General features: G+C 40.0%; 1 protein-coding gene across 1 annotated transcript in view; it reads right to left on the reverse strand.

Moving 5' to 3' along the window:
* CD81 (CD81 molecule) overlaps positions 1-25,120 on the reverse strand; it is a 78,207-nt gene continuing 53,087 nt past the window's right edge. The window contains exons 3-8 of the mRNA XM_081936147.1: positions 23,827-23,924; positions 20,855-20,929; positions 14,501-14,611; positions 10,227-10,301; positions 9,033-9,122; positions 1-4,599 (exon numbers count right to left, since the gene is read on the reverse strand). Of these exons, the coding sequence (XP_081792273.1) occupies positions 4,537-4,599; positions 9,033-9,122; positions 10,227-10,301; positions 14,501-14,611; positions 20,855-20,929; positions 23,827-23,924 (512 nt within the window). The 3' untranslated portion in view covers positions 1-4,536. The remainder of the gene's footprint in view (positions 4,600-9,032; positions 9,123-10,226; positions 10,302-14,500; positions 14,612-20,854; positions 20,930-23,826; positions 23,925-25,120) is intronic.

Raw genomic sequence — 25,120 nt, forward strand, 5'->3', positions numbered from 1 at the left:
CACGCTAGAGAAAATGTTTATTGAGATATTTAAAAGTAAAAAAAAAAAAGCCAAAGAAGAAAAGTTAACATAGCTTGTGACAGGTTCTCTTATATAAAACAAAACAAAGCATTCAGTTCCATGTTGCCAGCAGCTCAGTTTGGCCTCCCAGTACAGTATACTGACTTTCCACAATCTGGTCCCCTCCAGAATAATGGATTTCAATTCTTAGAATTCCCCAAATGTTACAGAGAAGAAGGAACTGAGAAAGTCTACCCTCCTTAAATAAGCAGTCTTAAAAGAGCACATTGACTCTGCACTGGCTTTTTATAAGATTTTTTTTCCTTTATCATAATTTCTCTCTCCTTCCCACCCTTCCCCAAGCATCTTAAAAAATTAAGACTGGGGCATATCCATATTCCAAGTCGGCCAATTTACGTCATCTGGGACACATAACCAGTATGAATTTTCTTAGATCTAATACAAATTCTTGTGAAGATAAAACTTCATGGTTTGCTGAATTTGGCTCCAATTGGCATGAACCCTTCATTCTACCTAAGCCTTTCATCTCATTTTAGAAATGAACATTTTTGATTCTCCGCTTTCCTCCAAACATTGACAGCTGTATTGAAAGGGAATTTTTCAATCTCAACATAGGCACTTTTATGGCTTGATTTTATGGCAGATGGTATCGCACATGGGATACTTCACTAGCCAATTTATCAGCCAGTTTTTGAATCTGGAAGGCATCTGTGTCTCTTTTGCTAATCCCTCAGCTCTTTGTAGACAGATTAAAGAAACAGATCCTGTCATTACTGGTACTGAAAAAGGACTTAGGCACATTTACACAAACAGCAGTTCACACAATATGACTGATCAGAGACTGCATCATTTCAGACGGCATGCATGTGCGTGCTCTGCTAGACAGAGGGGGAGGGGGGAATCTACATACAGGGGAACCCCCCCCAAATAACAGGAAGATCTCCACCACCTTGTTTTCAATACATGAATTTCATTTCTGTAAATCATTTGTCAGCTGCAGCTTGAAGTAAGAGGGGAAAACTTGTTTTCCAATGGGATCTTCTCTAGATTTAAATTTCTAAATTTCTCTAGACTATATAATCAATCTGATGTTTTGTACTGCAACTCCCATCAGACCCAGCACAAAAGCAAAGAATCTTGGGAGTAGACATTCAAAACAGCTGGAAGATGCTTCTTACCTATCTTTGTTGTTGACTAAGCATTACAAACTCTTTGTTTTGGAAATGTCAGGTATAGTTACACTGCTCAAGTCAACCGAATTGGCTCAATTGCTACTCACTTTTCTTGGTTTTTAGAATGGGAATTTGAATCAAGACTTCATGCTTGTGAACACTTTTGCTTTTCTAGTGCCAGGAACAAAAGCAACATACTTGCCATTTAAAATAAATAAAAAGTATACATAAAAAAATCTAGCAGTCTCCACTTTACTTGATTTAGAGAGGTACACATTCAATCTATTGCTCAAAAAAACATTTTGCTCCTAATAAAAACTTCTAAAAGGGCAGGTATCTTTTTAAGCATCCTCTTCTTTTTGCCATTTCTAACTCTGTTTTTCATCCAAATAGGCAGGTTTTGCCAACAACCTGGAGAAAAATTTCCTTAATTTTCTTTTGGCCTATTAAAATTTATATTGAGCCAGGACATCCAATCTTCATGCCAATATTTACCAACCTCAACAACTTTTAGAGACCTCAAGCATGCTGGCTGGGGAATTCAGGAGTTGAAGTCCACCCATCTTAAAAGCTGCTAATTTTGGAAACACTGGCCTATACCACACTTTCTATTTAAAAGGCGTTCTTGCTCAAAGCTAACTTTTTGTCCTAATAATGCACTTGATCCACTTCAGTTGCTAGAGGATAAAGTATTTAATTTTCAAGAGAGAACTCTGGCTGCTTACATTTCACCAACTGAACACTGAACAATATTCAAATACGATATAGGAAAAACAAGACAGAGACTATTTAGTTGTACATTTACACACATTTCTCATGGACACCCAATAAAAGGCTGTGAGTTACATATATCCATTCTGTACTCTGGTGATTCCAATGCACATGCACACGCACACACAATATATGTATGTAGATAAAATGTACATGCACAACTGATACCTAGGATTTGTACGTATAGTGTAGTGTTATTATATTGGACCATGTAACCCCAAAGCCTTTGAAAACTGGTAGAATCACTTTTGTTTTTAGTGCATGCAAACTTGACATTCAGGGCAGTGTTGCTTTAAGGCTATTTCTAAGGCTAAAAGATGTCTTCCTTATTTCCTGCAAGCATAATCAGCAAGACTCTTGAGACATAGTTTCCTAAGGATGCCAGAAACAAAATGTTTTTGATTTGGGACAGATATTTAAAGAGTCCCTATGGAGGAATTGAATCTGGTTGCTGCCTACACCAGAAAGTGAGAACAAGAGGCAGCGTGGTGGGACTGAGAGAGAAATAAATGTTTAATCAACAGATTCATTTTCTGATCTGTCTTGTGTACCCTGAGATTCTAATTTACCCAGATTGTTAAATTTTCTTTGCCTGCCTGAAAGGAGTAGTTTTTACTCCAAATAATTTACTTTAAAAAGTGACAAGAATACAGTGAAGGAGGCAGTTAAGTCCCATTCTTTCAATGGGAAGAGACTAATATTTTAACTTTAGAATTGTCTTCCTTTTAGGTAAATGTGGATTGATTCAGCTCACATCCAGCTCATTTGTTCCAACTACTATTTTAAAGGACGCTGAACCTACTGCACCTGATGTGGGACAGCAGAAGAAACCAAGATTAAAATGATTTCTTCAAGAACAGCATGAAAACAGTGTGGAAGATAAATTTGAGGAACTAAGAGGTAGTGAACAGGATAAGTATCTGTATTAGTGAATTCTGAATTTCAAAAACAGAACTCTACACTTATGGGCCTTCTATGGCACAGTGAATATTCCCCGATTTGGGAACTTCCAGATGTATTGGACAACAATACCAATTGTCCCAGATGATTTTCAAACATTTGGAGGCTAACAGAAAATACAGTTAGCAGAATTGGGGAGAGGAGAAGACAATTTCCAGTTTTGCACTAAGGATGGATAAGTGGAAAAGAATGGTCAGAAAATTAAAGAGGAGATCATTTTGTGAACTCTCAGCTGGATAGATATGAAAGAGGCATCTGTCTGGAAACATGATGGATGAGGTTAGAAGTTCTGGAAAATTGCCCAGCTTATAGTTTTCTTGTTTTATTTCTGGTGTGTAGAGATGAGGAAACACAGGACTCTGCAGGAGATGGGACAAACAATGAAATGCATGTCATGATGCAAAAACCTGGTGATTTGGGTACTTGTGTCTGATGTCAGAAAACAAGTATGAAAGGCTTAGGTTTAAAAAAATATTTCTTCGTTGTGACGATTTGTACAGGTTGCCTACTGGAGAACAGGTTCAAAGTTTTACTTTTGGGCTCATACCCCTATTTATGTTATCTTGAGGGACATTATCTAGCTTTATTCAAGTCTTTTCAATGACACAGAATAGTTGCTTCCTTAAAAACCAACAAATTACATTTAATAAACAGGCTTCCAAGAATTATTCAATTGGTTTCTCCCAATAATTATTTTTGGCATTAGAATACTACACATTTATCAAGCAAACGTTAGGCAATATTTGCAGCGGAAGTAATAATGTAAGCAATGTGGGTGTTAAGATATTGAAAGCGTGTATATTCCATTATTAGACCTACATCTAAAAAAAAGAGAGAATTATATCAAAATTAAGAAACCAGGTTGGGGGCTAACTTTTCCTTTCTGTAAATTAGTATTTGGTGAAGATTTGTGACTTGGATCCTTGCTTTGTCTCCAGGAAACATAATGGACATCAAGGTAATAGATTTATGCAAATTGGTTAAAAATCTTTTTAATGAAGGTGGGGTTGTTGTTATAAAAAATACTGACAAATGTGCATGTTTAGTAACAGAATAGCAAAACAGTTTAATTCTGCTCAGGGACTCTTGTACACTTATGCTCACACATTAAGTCCAAGAATCCAAGAGTTCTTATAACCAAGATAAAAAAAGTTGGAATAGAAAGATTTTACTTTATTTCCACCAGAGGACAAAAAAAAAAAAAAAAAAAAAGCAAAACACTTTCCACATTCCTCAGAAAGATAAACCCCTTGAAGAATAAATTCATAAATTCCCTCTTGATAAAATGGGAGCAATGGCCGAGAAGGAGGAGAGAAAGGCTATTTTTGATAAAAGCCAGGAGCCACCAGCAGGATAGCTTTTTTTTTTTTTAAACCCATAAACCGGTGTGTAACTAATTTTGCCACAAATATACAGAAAACTCCCCTCCCCCCCCCCCCAAATCCTTTAAAATGAACAAGACTTCCAAGTAAGAATGAAACGCTCTGTGGGATAATATCTGAAAAGTTATATACATAATTTTCTTTTTTGTTACAAGTGTCTCCTGATCAGGCAGTGGCACTTCGGGTCACGCTGGCACCACCACGTGCTCTTCTTCTTCTTCTTCTTCTTCTCAATAGACAGAACTATTCCTAATGCCACAGCACAACACCATGCTCAGAATCATCTCAAAGATCTGCAGGCCGAGAAAAAAACAAAAAATGAGGACTATGAGACTCCAGTCACATTGCAGATAGTCTCCGACTTGCAACAGTTTGTTTAGTGACAACGGCACTGAAAAATGTGACTCGTTACCGTTTTTTCACAGTTACGATCTTTGCAGCATCCCCCTGATCACGTGATTAAAATCCAAATGCCTTTGTGTATGGGTCCGTGTCCTGCACTCATGTGATGCCCTTTGGTCACCTTCTGACATGCAAAGTCAACGGGGAGGCCAGGTTCCTTTAACAACCAGGTCATCCACCTTATCAAAAACGAGGCAAAACTCACGTAACCAATGTCTCAATGGAAATTTTGGGTTGAATTGTGGTCATAAGTCGAGGACCATCTGTATAACTGCAGGAAAGCCATCATTTCATTCTCTTTCGAGCAGCCTAGTGGATAAATACGTTCTAGGCAGCAAGTCTGAAATGGGCTTTAATGCAAATGGAATTTATTGGTGACTTAACAAAAATATTTGAAATCATATAAGCAAAAATTAATTCTAATCATATCTTTATCTAATTATTTTAAATACTAAGCAGTAAAGACCAAACATGAACTTGATAGATGGGGTTTTGTTAATGTTGAAAATGTTACAGAACTTCTAAATTGCGTTGCATTGCAAATGCAGCAAAATTAATCGTGCTGGAAACTAAATGCTGTCACACTTAATTTTAATTGGATCAAATTGACAATCCTCAACTTAAGTCGATTTGTTCAGAAACCAAAGTTAGGGCAGCACTGAAAAAATGGACATATGACCAATTCTTGAAGCTCTGATCAGAAAGCATCATTTCTTCAGTCACGTGATCACCATGTGCAACCTTCCCTGCCAGCTTCTCACTGGTAAAGTCATTGGAGAAGCCAGCAGGGAAGATCACAAATTGCTCCATTGTGTCACTCTGGCCCTCCTGCACTAATGTGCCACAGCACTCCCCCCCCGCCCCCCGGGTCCTGGTTTCCTCCAAGTTGTGCATAGATTGTGCTGGGCTTCTCTGCCCCATATACACACATCCCCACAGCATTCTTTTATTTCTTACTTGGGACTTCCTGCTTTCTGACCTGTGCATGTTGAGATTCTAACAACAAGTAGGACTCCTAGGGTGGTTGGGTGGTGTTGCCTTTATGTCACTTAGCACCAATGTTCCCTCTAATTTTTTTTCAGCGTGTGCGGAAAAGTATAGTGTTTGAGCAGCACATTTTCATGCCTGAGCACCTGAATTTTTTTCACAGATATTTCACAGAGCAATTGATTTATAGAATTTGAATTGGAATGGAGAAAAATGGTTTTGTGCGTGCGTGCGTGAGTGTGTGTGTGTTTGAGTGAGTGAGGGGTCCGGTAAGGGAACTGCGCCTATTTAGAAAAGGTAAATTATTGCAAACATGATCAGTCGAAGATAAGTATGGGGACAGGTTGGGCGGTAGAGAGAAAGTGATAAAAGAGTGGGAGAGAGGAAGAGAGGAAGGAAAAAGAGGGAAGAGAGACAGAAAGAGACAGAGAAGGAGAGAGAAAGTGACAGAAGAGTGGGAAAGAAGAAGAGAGAAAGAGAGATAAAGAGGAAGAGGGTGAGAGAGACAGAAAGAGACAAAGAGAAGAGAGAAGGGAGGAGAAAGTGACAGAAGAATAGAAAAGAAGGAGAGACAAAGAGAAGAGAGACAAAGAGAAAGAGGATGAGAGAGACAGAGAGAGAAGAGAGGAAGAGGAAAGAGTAAGAGAGAACATCTCATTTTAACCCTGAGGTGCAAATATTCTCTTTGATTGGTAATTGTATTTGTCCATTTACTATCCAATACTCTCATTTCTTTTTAAGTTCATCAAGAATTCCCTTCTTTTTATTGAATTTATCACAATACCTTGAGAACAACTTTTTCAGCATAGCTTTACAGCTATTTAAAATATATAGTAATTTAGGTCAGGTTTTTGGAACATTAGTCTAGTTATAAGTCACTAAGTGCAAAGAAACAGAATTCAGAAAGTTGGCTTCCCTTTTTGTAATTGCCTATTGTCTGCTTAATTTTCTACCTACATTTTTGATAACTGATATTCACTGTTGACCCAAGAAGCCCATCGTAGAAAGAAACGCTCCCTATGAACTTTGTTGGGTTTCCATGAAATGAAGTTTGATCTTTTTCTCAACCATACAGTAGCATATTCTTTCTAAGGAGGATATAATCAAGATAGTCCATAATTGCCTATCAATCTAACAGTATGGTGATTGACAATCTCTTTATATTTCAACTCTTAACTCTTTCAGTCTTAAAGATTTGGTGAGGAGAAATCCAAAAATTCTTTGGATGGGTCGTTGGGCGGAAAAAACTGCTTGCATAATTGCATCCATGGAGACATGTATATATGTTACTGTGAAAGTCCGAAATCTGGTGAATGTCGACATTCACATAGTCGCTTGGTGTATGTCCGAAATATTTGCTAAATACCCTTATCCTCTCGACACCCTTACCCTAATACCCTTACCCTAATACCTCGGCTCCTCGCTTCCTTTTAAGCGTCTTCTATTCGCGGACTTCTTTTTTTAAAAAACCTGCGATCCTGCGCGGTTAGAACGAGTAGTTTCCAGGACCGCGAATTGAAAAGCAAAAGTAAAGCGTTACGCTGACTCGTTATATATATGTCACCGTGAAAGACCGAAATTGGTATGTGTCGACATTCACCGATGAATGTCGACATTCACCAACATTCACCGGTGAATGTCGACATTCACCAATTTCGGTCTTTCACGGTGACATATATACACAACACACAGAGAAACAAACTTAACAAAGTGCTAAGTCTGCCCACCAACTAACTCTCTCTCTCTCTTTTAATGCGAGAGAGAGAGAGAGAGAGAGTATCCCTCCTTCCTTCAGCATAACACTCTCGCTGGCATCCTGGCCAGACGAGAGGGACTGCAGAAGGTCTCCCCAAGTCTAGGGCAGCAAGTCATTCGATGGGAAACTTGCCTCTTGGAAGGAATGACCCCCGCTTTCGATCTGCCGCCCAACGACCCAACAGAGAAGCGAAGAGGCAGGAGAGATGAAGCGGGAGCCAAGCTGGGTCATTTCTTCCAAGAGGCAACTTTCCCATTGAATGACTTGCTGCCCTAGACTCGAGGAGACCCTCTGCTGGCATCCCGGCCAGACGAGAGTGTTGGGCTGAAGGAAGGAGGGATACACATGCTAGCGCTCTCCCTCTCCCTCTCGCAAATGGCAAATCCGAGCAGCCGCTGCTGGGAGCCTGTCCCATGCCTTCTCCCAACCCCCACACCCCTTCTCTCAGCTACTTTCTGCCTTGTGGACCTAGAACTGATTGCTGACTCCAGGCTGGCTCTCCTCTTCTATTATCGTGGAAGGCATCTCACAAAAAACACTGCAAGGCAGTTGGAAACTGCTGCGTGGTGTTTTTTTGCCACGTGCACGGCCGTGCACCCGCGCAGCTTAGAGGAAACATTGCTTAGCACCAGCAATCCCAGTCTCACTCACTGTCACAAACTCAAGACTACTGTAAAGTAAACCACCTTTAGAAGGAAACCGGCATGATAACAAAATTCACTATCTTCATTGAAAAGGCAGAAAGGGATATTTAAGGAGCCCTGATTTGAGGAGGGCGAGTCCAAATTGTCTGTGTGAGTTGCTTGCCTAGAATAGTCTTTCCTCAACTTTTGTCCCTTCCAGATCCATTATCAGCATGTATTGTCCTGTTTAGGAAATTCTGGAGTTGATCTCCCCACACTGAAGTGCATCCCACCTGGAAAAGGTTGACCTAAAAGGTTCCCTTTTCCAGCCTTGCTACCTGGAGGCCCAAGAAGGCTTTTGCATGGTCAACCTGCAGCTTTCTCTGTGGAGAAGGAGCAAATTAAGGAATATTGGCAGAAGTGGCAGGGCCTCTTTTCTCTTTGGGATAATGCACATCAGCTTCCCCAGGGAAAAAGATCCCTTGATAGATATAGGATATTATGATTGTAAGAAACTTATGATTCTTGATGAATGTATCTTGTCTTTTTATGTACACTGAGAGCATGTGCACCAAAGACAAATTCCTAGCATATCCAACCACACTTGGCCAATAAAGAATTCCATTCCATTCTACTTCTATTCTATTCACAGCAATCACAATAGAAGAGGGGAGTGGCACGCCTGCTATTTCTTCTTAGCAAGGCTGAATATTATTCAATGAGATGGAAAGAGCTCTTGAGTTTCTTTGCTTTCTTTCATCTTGCTAATAAACTCCCTTCTCCCATCCAAAACCACAGACTTATGGACAGGATAATATATGTTTGAAAGGTCAAACTTCCTCCCCCCCCCACTTTTTTTTTAAGCCTTCCAATGTCCAGCTACACACAGTTCCTGAAAGTGTGGCAATGTATTTTGCTCTTTGGGAACATTCCACTGTGCACAACAGCCAGCACTTACCATGATTACAGCCACTACTATGGCAACAATGCCAATCAAGTACAGCTTTCCAGAGAACAGCTCATCGATTTTAGAGTGACAAGTGCCTGTCTGAAGTAAAAGAGGATAGATTTATTAATTAAATTCTCAGTATTCTCAGATAAATCACACTACCTAAAATAGCATGGAACACTCAAAACGATTCCACATGAAATGAATGTGTTTTGCTCCATAGCTGAACCAAATTCATGAAAAAAACCCCCATGTGTGTCTTGCTCTGCATTGGAACCACCTCTAAATTTAAAACTGACCCATTCTGCAAACTATCCCTACTTTGCATCACTACAACTTTAATCCAGAACCTCACAGAACTGTGCGACTTTAGACTCATTGAAAATTCTAACTGCGGGAATGGAAGACATTAAGGTAGGAGTCCTCCCACAACAGCTAATGCTGCAAAACGAACAAGATAAGCAGAGAAATCACACAGAAGATGGCTTTGGAAATTTTTCTTACTCCCTTTACTAGCAATGGCTACAGAAGGCATCTGTAATTTTTTTTTGTATAATACGGCAAAATGTGGCATGTCTATTCAATATTTGTTGCCTTCTGCATCTGAATGCAGATGCTTTGGCTCATATAAATTGGAAGGGGGAGGATTTAGAAAAGAAGAGTCATCAAATTCCAAGCAGCTCCCCAAATGTTTGCCCCATGGGATGGGCTGAGTGATTGGATCAGACCATTTTCAAACTCAATCTCATTACTGTCAGCTTCTCCCATCATATACATTTGGTCTCATTCAGCTCAAATGTCAGAAAGCTATCTTCCTGACAGGCAGTCAATCAGACAAGAATGCTGAGCCCCTGTCCATGATTTCTTTCCAGCATTTTGCTGAGTTTGGAAAAAATAAAATGGTCTAGTGAGTGTCAAGCTCGGTGCCCGCGGGCTAGATGCGCCACGGGCTGGTTCTGCCCCCCGCCCGGTTTAGCGAAGGGGGAAAAAGTCCTGATACGTCACGTGATGCTGTGATGACGCGTGTTTGACACCCCTGGTCTAGTGGCACACTTGTCCCAATTAATTTGCCCTATTGAAGAAAATGGATGTATCTTTATCTTTTGATAGGTGTAGGAAGTTATCTTTAATATATATTACATTAAATGTATTATATGTATTATGTATTATATTATACATAAAATATATTGATGATTTTCTTACTTGTGTTGCTTCTGCTATAGTGCATTCATTGGTGAACAGAGCTGAAAGTGAAGAATCACTGCCACAGCAACTTAGCTAAGAGGGTGAGGATGGGAGAACAGAGAGAAAAAGAAAAATTAAGTGTAGGCATTTTCTACAAATACTTTAAAATTACACACACACACACACACACACACACACACACACACACACACAGATTCCAGTTTTCATCCTACGGTGCTTGATACCTGAACTTTCCTCCTATTACTTACTCATCACCTGCAGTGAATTTGTATCATATCTGTTCTGACCTAGGCTTCCTGAGAAAGCATAAATCACAATCTTAGTCCCCAAAACCCTCTTTTATTTATACGGCCATGAATTATGGTCATTCACAGCCCGCAGGGCTTCACAGTCTGTGAAGGTTCCGACAGATGTCTGCTTGAGTTGCCACAATCTTTCAGGAGAGTGTTGATAAACACCTACCTTATCTTCCTTGAAATGCTGCCAGAGACCTAATTGCCAAATGCAGAGCAAGGCCAAACTTAGCACAGAGTCAAGCAGATCTTTTCAAAACGTAAACTGATCAGATGAATTAATTGCTTCCTGCAAAGGCTCACCTCCCGTTTGCTCCTCTTTTATGTCTTATGGAAAGGGCCAATCATCTGCAAGCCTTACTCCCAAGTCGACCCTGTTTTCTTAATTGTTCTTGCCTTCTGGCAGCTCTGCGCATGCGCATACTGGGAACAGGCTCCTGCTGTTCTTCTGCCTCACTGATGTCAGATTCCAAAGGCAGCAAATAACTACCAGGTGCTTGGCTCCCTCTCTGCTTCCAATGCACAGCCCTCATCTGAACCTTCCCCAGACTCCACGACTGGCCCATGTTCCTCCCCAACCTCCTCACTGTCCAACTCTGCTGCCAGCTCTGCAGGCCGCCAGCGGACCACAACAATATCAGGCAGGGATAAACGGGAAGTTGTGTATCAGAATCATTATAAAAGAACTTTCAACCAGAAAGGAAACCAAATCACTTGATTTTCAAAACTCTCAAAAGACAGAATCTCAAAAACAGGCAATCCTTCCCTGGAAAATAAATTTTTAAGTGAAATGATGTAGAAGCTAAGATCTCAATGAAAGGTTATACTTCATAAAGAAGAAGAGCAGAATTATTTCCCTTCTCTTCCTTTTTTATAAACAGCTCACCATGCCATTAGAGGCTGTCTAATAAAATGGAAGATTTGTGATTACAGGTAGTCCTTGGCTTATGACCACAATTGAGCCCCAAACTTCTGTTGCTAAGTGAGAAATTTGTTAAGTCAGCTTTGCCCCGTTTTAGGATCTTTCTAACCATAGTTGTTAAGTGAATCATTGCAGTTGTTAAGTTACTAACACATTGTTAAGTGAATGTGATTTCCCCTTTGATTTTGCTTGTCAGACAATCACAAAAGGTGATTACGTGACTTCAAGACATATCAGCCGCCACAAACACCAAATGTTGATGACGTGACCATGAGGGTGCTGCAACGGTCAGAAGTTTGAAAACCGTAATAAGTGATTTTTTTCTACTGCTGTTGCAACTTGGAACAGTCACTAAATGAACGGTTGTAAGTCGAGAATTACCTGTAACCTGGCTCTGCATGGGTGCATGTAAAATAATGCATACACCAACTTAAAGCCATAGAACCTGCTTGAATATGCCTATTACAGGGGTGTCCAACCTTGGGAACTTTAAGACTTGTGGACTTCAACTCCCAGAATTCCCCAGCCAGCATGGCTGGCTGGGGAATTCTGGGAGTTGAAGTCCACAAGTCTTAAAGTTCCCAAGGTTGGACACCCCTGGCCTATTAGATATGGTTTATTCCTTACAGTAAATTCAGGACTTGCCAACTTTGTATTAGTCCAAACTACTCAAAAGTTTAAGTGAACCTTTTTCTTTTAATCAAAAACTATGTTTTTTATTTACTCCCGGTCATTTATTTTAATCCTTTTAGCTTTATTCTTAGATCTATTAACATGTGAAGGTTTTTAATATTTACATTTCTTTTAGTTACAGTTACTGTTTTGCTTTTTGTCATTTCATTTTAATCACTCTTGTTCCATATGACCCATTTCTTCTTTGCAGAAGACTTTTTAAGGGAAGAAAAAGAACTAGGGCCAAGTATACCAAAGAAATCTGTCACTCATTTTTTTTTTACTTCAAAATACAGTCTGTTCTCAGTAGAAGTGCACCAGCACATGGAAGCAATGACACAAGTCTGTTGCCATCTATTTTTCTCATATGCATCACATGGGTTCTGGCAGTTCATGGGTTAAGAATGCTAAACTGACATGGCTCCGTCACCGCACTCCTCTCCAAGAGTACTGTATTTTTCAGAGTATAAGACGCACCTTTGTTCCTCAAAAAAGAGGCTGAAAATCTGGGTGCGTCTTATACATCGAATACATAATTTTTTGCCTCCCGAAGCCAAAATGGCTGTGCATTGCCTTATGGAGGCTTTCAGAGAGCTCCCGGGGGTTGGGGAGGGCAGAAATTAGCAAAAAATGGGTCATTCCCCCCCCCCCCCCCAGCAGCACTCTATAAGCCTCCATAAGGCTATGCATGCAATTATTTTGACGCATCAAGATTTTGAAGAGGCAATTTTTTTAAAAAAAGTTTTTGCACTCTACAGACCTCCCCAAAATGGGCCCTTTTTGTCAAAAAAAGGGCATGCATAGCCTTTAGGATCCTTATAGAGTGCTCCTGGGGGCTCGGCAAAATTGAGCAAAAAATTGTCTGGTTTTTTGCTCATTTCTGCCCTCCCCAGCCCCCAGGAGCACTCTGGAAGCCTCCTAAAGGCTATGCATGGACATTTTGGTGAAGGGGGCAGGGTTTCAGAGGCAAAAAATGCTGTATTCAGTGTATAAGACTCACCCAGATTTTCAGCCTCTTTTTTGAGGGAAAATGGTGTGTCTTTTACTCCAAAAAATAAGATATTTTAAAGTATTTTTCTATTTTTTAAAGAAAGGACAGTTGCATGTCACTTTAGGTTGTACAATACATGTGAGATATAAGTTAATCAAATAATACTTTTACATACTATTGTGCTATTTTAATGGCTGCCTATCATTTTGAGTTACATATTACTAAATCAAACATATAAATATACATTTAAATATAAAACTATATAAATGAATTTGTATGATACACAAATATAGATTTATTTTTGATGTTTTATTGCTTTAAAATGTTTTAATGTCTTAATTTTAATATATTTGTTAATTGTAAGCTGCTCAGAGTTATTAACAGAGATAGGTGGCTATAAAAATTGAATGAATGAATAAATAAAATAAAATATTCTTATAAGGTATGTTGAACTGGCTTTGCATATGGTAATAGATGTAAGAATCCTTTATGTTTCTCCCTGGAAATTATAACCAATTCCTTCTGTAGAATAAAGACAAACAAATTTATGGAAGATGCTTCAAAATCAAAATTAAACTCCCAACTAAAAAATACATCTGAATTAGAAATTAATGTAAAAATAATTTTTGAATTATAATCTTATAAACAGGTTCATCTCACAAAGTTTAGGTTTTCCTTAAGATTATGATTTGATAAATCTATTAAATTTTATACATTAAGCAGTATTGTAATTTCTTTATCTTCGTTTACAATTTGAGTTAAATTGGTTTGAGTGGCTAACTATTGCATAATAGTGTAATATTGACTTTTAATACAAATATATGGTTTCAAATTGATATAATTGTCTTTTTGTGCTTTTTAAAGCTTCATCTTATAATGTTTGTAAATCTTTTTTATTCTTTTCATTTTTGTTTGATTACACTTGCAAAATCAATGAATAATTTTTTTTAAAAAAAACACTCCTTAAAGATTTCTCCTCAGAAAACTACAAATACTTAAGCCATAAATAATGGGGGATAGATCCTTTGTAGTAAGACCGTTTTTTTTTTACAGAATACAGAGTTGGGCTTCAACAGATATACAGGTAACCCTTGCTTAGCAACCATTCGCAGTTGTGATGGTGATAAAAAAATATCTTTGTGACCAATCCTCCTATTTAGGACCTTCACATGTCTGGAAAGCAAAGAAAAGCTAAAGTTTAGATTAGAAGTACAGTTACACTTAGTGGTCATTTTGCTTAATGATCCAGTTGCTGGTCTCAATTGTGATTGCTGAACAAGGACTACCTCTAATCTATAGTTACTTCAAGCAGGTATTTAACCAACTAACTGAGCAAGCAAAAACCTGTGAAGATTACATTTGATTCTCAACAGAAGTGTACTGTATAACTTACTGTTTCTTGGAAGGTTTTCACAACAGCGTGTGCCTTTTTTGCTTTGTTCTCATCCTTGTCTTTTGATTGAAGCAATGCTTGATCATAAAACTGTTTGATATCTTTGGCAATCTGCAAAAGAGAACAGGAGACAATATACTCTCAGGCACTCTTTACCCATTGGTCTATTCAGCTGCTTGTTCTTGCTGATTCCAATAATCTTAACAACCGGATAATCAAGCAACAAAGCTCAGACACCCGAATTAAATTTGCAAATCCACATAGTTGAAGCTAGTTGACAATATAGAACAGAATATCCACAAAATAGTACACCGGACATATTGTGAAGGTCTTTTTTTCTATTCTGGCTTGTTATTCTAAAATTAGAGAGGGGATACAACTCTGCTACTGGGGCAGTATCAAAACTTTTTTTTATACTCTGCTTCCGGTGAGTGTGAAAAAAATACTGTTAAACGTCCTAACTGTGGTGTAAAACAGCCTACTAACCATTCAAGTATTGTGGAAACTCTAACAGGAAATGTTTAGTAGTGATGAGAAAATTTCACGATATGAATCATGGTATCAACTATACTGATGAGCAAGGACTCTATGCATGATAAAATAACTTAGGGCAACATTCAGTTGTACTGTAGAAGTAGTGGGGCAAAAAAGTATTTAGTCAGCCACCAATTGTGCAGGTTCTCCCACTTAAAAAGATGAGAGAGGCCTGTAATTGGCATCATAGGTAGACCTCAACTATGAGAGACAAAATGTAAAAAAAACAACAACCAATCAATCACATTGGCTGATTTGGAAAGAATTTATTTGCAAATTATGGTGGAAAAATAAGTATTTGGTCACCTACAAACAAGCAAGATTTCTGGCTCTCACAGACCTGTACCTTCTTCTTTAAGAGGTTCCTCTGTCCTGCACTCATTACCTGTATCAATGGCACCTGTTTGAACTTGTTATCAGTATAAAAGACACCTGTCCACAACCTCAAACAGTCACACTCCAAACTCCACTATGGTGAAGACCAAAGAGCTATTGAAGGACACCAGAAACAAAATTGTAGACCTGCACCAGGCTGGGAAGACTGAATCTGCAATAGGCAAGCAGCTTGGTGTGAACAAATCAACTGTGGGAGCAATAATTAGAAAATGGAAGACATACAAGACCACTGATAATCTCCCTCGATCTGGGGCTCCATGCAAGATCTCACCCCGTGGGGTCAAAATGATCACAAGAACGATGAGCAAAAATCCCAGGACCATACGGGGGGACCTAGTGAATGACCTGCAGAGAGCTGGGACCGACGTAACAAAGGCTACCATCAATAACACACTACGCCGCCAGGGACTCAGACCATGCAGTGCCAGGCATGTCCCACTGCTTAAGCCAGTACATGTCCGGGCCCATCTGAAGTTTGCTAGAGAGCATTTGGATGATCCAGAAGAGGATTGGGAGAATGTCATATGGTCAGATGAAACCAAAATAGAACTGTTTGGTAGAAACACAACTCGTCGTGTTTGGAGGAGAGAGAATGCTGAGTTGCATCCAAAGAACACCATACCTACTGTGAAGCATGGGGGTGGCAACATCATGCTTTGGGGCTGTTTCTCTGCAAAGGGACCAGGACGACTGATCCGTGTACAGGACAGAATGAACGGGGCATGTATCGTGAGATTTTGAGTGCAAACCTCCTTCCATCAGCAAGGGCATTGAAGATGAAACGTGGCTGGGTCTTTCAACATGACAATGATCCCAAACATACCTCCCGGGCAACGAAGGAGTGGCTTCGTAAGAAGCATTTCAAGGTCCTAGGAGTGGCCTAGCCAGTCTCCAGATCTCAACCCCTAGAAAACCTTTGGAGGGAGTTGAAAGTCCGTGTTGCCCAGCGACAGCCCCAAAACATCACTGCTCTAGAGGAGATCTGCATGGAGGAATGGGCCAACATACCACCAACAGTGTGTGCCAACCTTGTGAAGACTTACAGGAAATTGCCAACAAAGGATATATAACAAAGTATTGAGATGAACTTTTGATATTGACCAAATACTTATTTTCCACCATAATTTGCAAATAAATTCTTTCCAAATCAGCCAATGTGATTATCTGGATTTGTTCTCTCATTTTGTCTCTCATAATTGAGGTCTACCTATGATGCCAATTACAGGCCTCTCTCATCTTTTTAAGTGGGAGAACTTGCACAATTGGTGGTTGACTAGATACTTTTTTGTTTGTTTGTTTGTTTGTTTGTATTTATATGCCGCCCTTCTCCAAAAGGACTCAGGGCGGCGTACAACATTAAAAAAAAACACATCCCAAAAGTTAAAAAAAACTTTTTTTAACTGTAATATGTAACTTTTTTTGCCCCACTGTAATATGTAAACCTTAACATAGGAAATATTACACAGTGCGTATGTCTTATATGCTGCTTCCTAGGGTCTGGGTAATGTCACCAAGAGTGAGTTTTTTTAAAACTAATACATACTGTTTTGAGAACCAGTGAGCAAGATAAAAAAACAAATGAAACTCAATTTGGACAAAATACGCTTAGGTTAGGTAGCCTGGTGAGTACCTGGACAGAGGGTGAATTGGGTTAATTTCCTTTAAAAGAAAAGATGTAGTGTTTTTGATTCTGAAGGCTCTTGCAGTTGTATACAATGGCTTCAGAAAATGTTTGGGAAAGGCAACAAGTGGAGAAAAGGATACAGCATTGTGTATATACTGAAGACTCTGACTTGACTATGAGGATGAGTCTGGAAATCCCTGAAGAGTTTTAATTGCTACAGTATTCTATAGCATTATTTGTATTAAAAAACAGCCATGTGGAATGTTATATACTAGTACTGCTTTCTCTGCCTATTACCTTTTCTAGACAAACTCTGGTGTGTCATTTTTCATCTTTAAACTATGAAAATGCTTTGACTAGAGATCAGTAGAGATCAGCCTTTGCAAGCAATAAGTCTTTCATTAAAAGAGAAGAGTGACCAGTGCTAAGAATAACAGTGTTTTTAGAGATTTTTCTAAAAATCTCTTTTCATCTCAAACACAACATGTAGACTTTGTTAGTCCATTTGGACAGATCTTGAAAGCTTTTCAGGATATAATTACAGAATACAAATTATTCCAGAAGAACTATTTTAAATGTTTTCTCTTATTTTATCTTAACTCTGCTATGAATTCAGTTTGAAACAAAAAAAGCAAGCTATAGACACTATAAATATTTGTTTCCAGGCTTCTACAACTTGGCATCTTAATGTCTGGAAACAGTATTATAGTCTAATACATCCAGACAGCATCAATAAAGAAAGAGTACACTAAGTTGTGTAAAATTGTTTAACAGTAGAGCAAAATTGTATAAGAAAAGAAGGTAAATAAACAAAACATCAATGAAAAATAAAAAGGCAAAGAAGAAGATACAAACAGAAAAATCCTGCTCTCCCTTTGCATCTGTGAGATTGTTTTGATTTCTTAATTTTATATATCCAGGCTAAAATATGCAAGCAAAAGATTGAATTCCCCCTTGTGAGTTTAAAAAAGGAAGAGAGCGGTAAATCAATCATCCTGAATGTTTCAGTCCACAGTTCCAAAGCAATCATTTTATATAGTAGTTCATGATAATACTGCAGAAGGAATAAGATAGTGTACTGAAGTGGTGGCGTAGTAGTCAAAGTGTAGTACTGCAGGCTAACTCTTCCCACAGCCTGGAGTTGGATCCTGACCAGCTCAAGATTGACTCAGCCTTCCATTCGTATGAGGTTGGTAAAATGAGGATCCAGATTGTTGGGAGCAATATGCAAATAATGCTTATACTGCAAACTGCCCAGACAGTGCATATAAAGCACTATGGGATGGTATATAAGCCTAAAATGCTATTTCTATTTTGTTTTTAAACCATCCAGTTCTCTTGCTTTGGCCAAAATGTCAACAATGAGCAATTATACTGGACTACTAGAAGTCTGAGCCAGTTGTTCACTAACATGCTACAGTAAAAAAAAAATCTGTTCTAAATTCTCCCTTGAAATGTGAACAGCTGAGAAGCTGGATGTCTGATTTAATTTAAAAACAGAAAATGAAGAAAATGAAGACTTCCTTTATGGAATAATTTGCCCTGGGGAGGAGTTTTAAGTGTAACATAATGCCCATGTGTTTCCTGGAATGGACTATTGGAAAAAAGCACAATACAATTTTCACCCATTTTGTACACTTAGGATTTCAAAAGTCAGCAGTAGTAATGAAAACAAAGTGGCCATTCAATACTGAAAAATGGATGCGGGTTATTTAAATTATTATTCTGCACTATAATTGTTTCATTCCTTTCTGCATAAACAAAGCTGAAACTACACCTCTGGTAGCAGGATAAATGGAACATGGAGTAATATGTCAGAATTTTATTATTGTCTCTTCACTGGTGTAATCATTTTGGAGCAGCGAGTGAGGTGAAACCAGACAAGAGAGGAGAGATTCAGCCAGAGAGCAACAAGACAGACAAAAAGAAAACTATTATTTGCCTTTAGAAAAGGAAATAATAGTACTACTAAAAAGGTTAGTAAGGTTTTATTATAATCCAAACATACACTCTAAAAAAGGATACATTAATTCAGTGATTCACTGAATTGATTCACTGAATTAATGTCATTGCTACCAATTTCTACAAATAAGTAAGAATATAGCTGCTGGGAGAATATGATTGGGTTGATCATGTCAAATTGAAGAATATGCTTAGAGTCAGACAGCAAGGAGGTTGGGGAGGAATATGAGCCAGTCTTAGAGTCTGGGGAAGGCTCGGACAAGGGCTCTGCGTCCTAGAGTCCTAGGCAGAGAGTGGGCCAGGGCCATCTGGGAGTTATGTGCTGTCTCTGGAGCTTCCAGAGTCGGACAGCAGCGAGGCAGAGGAACAGGCTCCCCGTGTTCTCGGTGCGTCCATACGCAGAGCTGCCGGAAGGCAAGAACAGTTATAAACAGAAGAAACGACTCGGGAGTAAGGTTTGGAGGTGATTGACCCCTCTCATAGGACATAAAGGAGGAGCAAAGGCTCATGAGCCTTTGCAGGAAGCAACTTGGTTCATGCTGGTCAGTTTACCTTCTGAAAATACGTTTGGACTCTTTGCTCCATGTGGTCTTGCCAAGCTAATGGCCAATTAAGTCTTTGGCAGGGTTTTCAAAGAAGATAAAGGTGGGTGTTTATCAGCCTTATCCTGAAGGACTTTGGCAGCCTGCGGTAGAACTCTTTACTACTATTTGGAACTCATTACAGGCTGTGAATGCATATAATTCACGGCCTTTGAAATAAAAAATTCAAAGGGTTTTTGGACTTAATTGTGTGCGTTTTACTGTACCAGGAAGCCTAGGTCAGAACAGCATGCTTGTGCAAATGGAGCTGTGTGCGCACGCACTTGCCCACCCCACGTGTGGAATCACCCTTCTCCACCACCGGCAGTCTGCAAAACCGAAAAGGTTGGGGATCTCTGCACTACATGGCAACCTTACATTCTAAGGCCCACCTTCCAACAGTCTTTTTTCTCATTCTACCTTGAAATCAGGATTGTTAAAACTCTTGGGGACAAGTATTTGTCTTCTTCCTGTCATGACACTTGTAAAAGCACCACCTATGCATGCATCATAGTAGCTCTGGTGACAGCTAGATAGTTGCAGTGCATTTGTTTTTATTAAGCTTCCAGACTTGGTGCCTGCTTTCCACAACAAATGGAAAAGAAATGAGGACAGCAGACAAATAGTTTGTTATGGCACTACCAGGTGGGGGCATCGTGCTGCTCCCCAGGGACTGATCATCCTCCACATATAAAAACTGACACCATTCATAGCTGCTGAAATGACATGATCTCAAGACTGGTTTCAGAGGGAATAAATCCAAGACTCAATTCCTATTAATCAGGAAGCTCACTGGAAAGCTTTTATTACCAGCAGCTTTCTTTGAGAAGTTAGGATTTAGAGCCCTTGCTTATCCCATCTTTCTTGCCTTTCGTTGTAATATATCAAATGCCATTATTTTCTCATTCTCCATTAATCACAAATTATGGCAATACGCTTTCTGCAGCAGCAGGTTGGCTAGCACAGAGCAGAGAGGCATTGAGAAGGACGATGTCTCGTGAAACTATTGATACTAGAAAAGTAAAGAAACAGCAGGACAACCTTATCTTCTATAAATGTTTAATCCGGCTGTCAATCAAGCCAACCTACTGGGAGGTTGGAAGGTGAAAATAAAGTAGCTTTGAATACCTGGAAAACCTATGCCACAATAAACATTAAACATCCTGCCCTCAAGTAATTGTAAGGCTCTCAGATGCATCATAAACATAAAAGCTACGCACAAATGCATACCATAAATCATCATAATAAAATGTTTACCTGATCCTTATTAACGAATCCCCAGATGCCAGCAGCCACTTCACAAGCAAATAAGATGACGAGGCATGTAAAAAACTGAAATAAAAAAGATAAATATCAGATTAAGGAAATCTAGAGGCAGTGGTGGTATTCTACCGCTTCACCTGAACCAGTAGCGGAAATTGCGGGTGGCCCCGCCCACCCGGGCTCTATCACATCCCATTTAGGTCCTGTTTTTTAGCCTAAAGCGCACGCGTAGAAGGCTGAGCGTGCTCACATTTGCGAACCGGTAGTGAAGATAAGTGAATACTACCCCTGTCTAGAGGTATTTCCACTAAAGAAAAGGTATTTGGTTCATCCATATATTTTGCAGTGATAGACTAAACTGTTGATAAACAGAGCACCAAATGATGAAACACTGCTTTTACAATACTAAAACCGTTATTAGTTTTAGCCCTCAGTTAATAAGGCATACATTTTGTTTAGCCTTTCATTCAAGACTGCTACTTGTTTGTTTCATATTCACACTGTATATCGGAGGGCTGGAATAAAAAGAATCTCTCTCTCTCTCTCTCTCTCCCCCCTCCCTCATTGATTTCAGACAACCCATTAACAAAGTTCCTAGGTAGAGTACAAGGACATCAACATTTTAATTGTGTTAAATACAATTAAATTATCATTTTGATGAGAGGATTAATTTTTAAACAAAATTATATGCCAGGCTAATGAAAACAAATTGCAAAGGGGAAATCAAAGAAAATGGACATGAGACCTGGATTGTGGAAAGGAACAGAACAGCAGGTAGAATGAAGATAGATATTAGGTACATTATGATCTAGAAGCCCCTTTACTGTAACAAGTCATTAAAAATGAAAACAATTAATTTCCAGCCCCTGGTGCATGGTGACAGAATACATGAAGACGCAATGGAAAGAAAAGACAGAGGAACCATTAATAAAGCAATGTGGATGAAATGGAATGAAATGGAACTACTCTATATAGGGAACTAACTTTCACTTTGTCAGAGAGGAATATGTTTCTGAGGACTATATGCAACTTACTTCAGACAACTCTATTTTAAATGAAACTAATTAAATTTTAAATCACTATTTTCTTGAAATCTGTTTACTTGCTAATTCTCTGGAGCTCAGCCATGTTTGTCTTCCTTCTTCAGACTGTTCTTTCTTTAGCAGATATTTGCACTTATTTTCACATATTTGCACTGGCATATTTTAAATTTAAAATAATCGGATGTGATACAGGGAAAGATCCTTTTCAATGCAAATGTCATTATAATTAATGAAAATAGCACCTAAACTATTCCAAACATCAGAGTTATACTACCTTTTTAAAAAAAACAAAGGACAGTCCTAATTATTCCTTCTCATTTCTGATCTCCATCCTTTCCCACATTATATCTAATATGCACGCTCTGAATGATGATCCCTGCACTTTGAATTAATCGACCTAACAACAGCATTTTACATTAACTGCAGTTTCTGGTCAGGTTTCGAAAGCAGCTCCTAATAAAGTCAACACAGACTGTAAGAAAGTTATGAGTAATGATTGCTGAAATGTGACCAGTTTAGGAAGAGACAAAACTGGCACACTGGATGTAATTGAGAGATGGCACTCCACACCACAACTGCCACAATTATAAATCAAGTGGTACCGTGTTTCCCTGAAAATACAACCTGTCCTGAAACTAAAGCCTTGCCACATTTTTCGCATGGGCAAAAATATAAGCCCACCCCCGAAAATAAGCCCTCTGGACAATCCCCCCCCTCCAGCCAGGCAGAGCACCGCTCGCCGACCTAGCGGTATCCCGAAGGCACCAAGCCACGGGAATGAGGTGGGGGCAAAGGCGCTTGCGTTGCTTGGTGCTTTTGGGGTACCGCTAGGTCGGTCAGCGGCGCTGTGCCCAGCTGAAGAGAGGGGGTTGTTGGGCAGCTGCTCTCTTGCGAGCGGGCTCCTGAAGAGCACAGCCTCAGGGTTGAATGGCTGTGTTGTGCTGTCAGCGCCGCTGACTGACCTACCAGTACCCGGAAGGCACCAAGCAACGCGAGCGCCTGTTCACCGCCCTCCGCCTCCCGCGACTCGGTGCCTTCGGAATGCCCCTAGGTGAGTGAATGGGGCTCTGCATGGCTGAAGAGGGGAGTTGTGCAGTGGCTTTTCCGCTCCCCACTCGCGTGAAGGGCATCTCCGCTGCTGGCGCCGCCCGCCGCTTGGTTTTTTTCCCCAAAGCACGGAGGATGGATGCCGCTCTGGAAGTACGCTCTATGGTTGTACGATCTGCAGCCCACAACCATAGAGCGTACTTCCAGAGCGGCAGGGTGGCAAACAGGCGCTCACGTTGCTTGGTGCCTTCCGGGTACTGCTAGGTCGGTCAGCGGCGCTATACCCGGCTGGAAAGGGGGGTTGCCGGGCGGCTGCTCGCGAGCTTGGTCACCTCATGGCTGCTGCGTTGCTGCTGCGACAGCGCAACACAGCCATTCGACCCCGAGGCTGTGCTCGGCTCTTCGGGAACCCAGTCGCAAGGAAGCAGCCGCACGGCAACCCAAAAATAACAAGCCCTCCCCTTTAATAAGCCCAAGGCCATATTTCGTGGGTCAAAAAAATATAAGACCCTGTCGTATTTTCGGGGAAACACGGTAGTTAAGCATCAAAGAACACTTCAAACCTTTTCTTTCAGGAGAAGTACAGTATAACCTTTTTCAAAATAATCTGAACCTCAGCCCCCAAATTCAATTATCTACTTACAATACCGGTAGCACCTCCATATTGTCAGATTTAATTTTGCCTTATTGGATGCAGTAAAATAATAAAGTAAATCATAATTACAGATACAGGAAGTTCTACTATGGAACAGTAAGAATGCCTTATGATCATTAAGTCTCTTTACTGTTCGCCATCATAATAGTAATCATTAAACTCAATGAAAGTCTCACAGGAAATGCTGGAAAATGTAACCAAGAGTGTAAATGGTCTCTTACTGTTCCCAGAAGGCACTGTGATTCCTGGATAGCTCCATAACATCCTAGGAAACCCACAAACATCATCACTGCTCCAACAGCAATCAAAATGTAGATTCCTGCAGGGGAAGATGAAAGAAAGGTACGTTAATTAACTCAGGAGGAACATATCTTGTTATATGATTAACAGGCATGGATATTCTATGACAGTTGGATTACAGAATTAGACAGCGGCAGGAGGACAACAATCCACCTCATAAATATGAATCAGATTGTATGAAACCAAAGCTGTGTTTTGAACAACTTTCTAACAAGTAGTGAATCAGATGTTTCAGAGTATCTCACAAAGTCGTGAATGAAGGGAGCTTTCCAGCACTTCTTATTCAAATCGAGGGAGCACGGCCAAGTTAATGATAATTGGAAATTTTGTTCCATACAGATAGTCCTCAGCCTATGATGAAAATAGGGACCAGAATTTCCTTTGCTAAGCAAGGTGGTTATTAAGGCATTCCTGCCTGAAGTGACCTTTTTGCCATGTTTGGTAAGTGAATCTGTGGTTGTTAAGATTTTGTTAACAAAAATCTGATTTTCCCCATTGAGTCAGAAGCTGACTGGGAAAATTGCAAATGGTGATGACACGGGCACAGGACAATGCAATCATTGTGAATACATGCCGGTTGCCAAGCACCCACATTTTGATCACATGACCCTGGGGATACGCGATAATTGTGTGAGGACCAATCATAATTCACTTTTTTCACTGCTGTTGTAACTTTAAACAGTCACTAAACAAATGGTTGCTATGGCAAAGTTTCTTTAGGAGCTGTGTCAGAAGACGACCAACCAATAAGAAGTCAAAATGCATGACTATGGGAGGATGATGGTGATGGTGTTTATATTTTGACATATTGAACATATAGTACTGGTGGAATATGAAGGGGGGGGGGGAAATAACAACTTGAAAAATGCATACGAGCCATCTCCCCCAACTCAGCTCCACTGTGAAGTTCGCATGCCTCCCGGTGACCAACTGATTTGGGGTCTCCGCTGCACATGTGTGGGGGCGGGGCCTGTTTTTGGTCCCAGGAGGCTGCAGGGAGGCCTGCTAGGCCCAAAACAGGGCGTGGGGGAAGGGGTGTGGCACGCTCATGCGTGGGTGGGTAGGCGGGTTGTGTGCATGTGCGCAGGGAGCGGGTTGCGCAGGGGGGTGTCACACACTCATTTCATTATAGGTGTGGAGGAGAACTGAATGCTTGATATGGACAAAGAACAGAGATAATAAAATACTGGCACTCCTGCTCAAAAAACTATCAAG

The sequence above is a fragment of the Natrix helvetica genome (genome assembly GCF_964273705.1).
Source record: "Natrix helvetica genome assembly, chromosome: 1".
NCBI lineage: Eukaryota > Metazoa > Chordata > Lepidosauria > Squamata > Natricidae > Natrix > Natrix helvetica.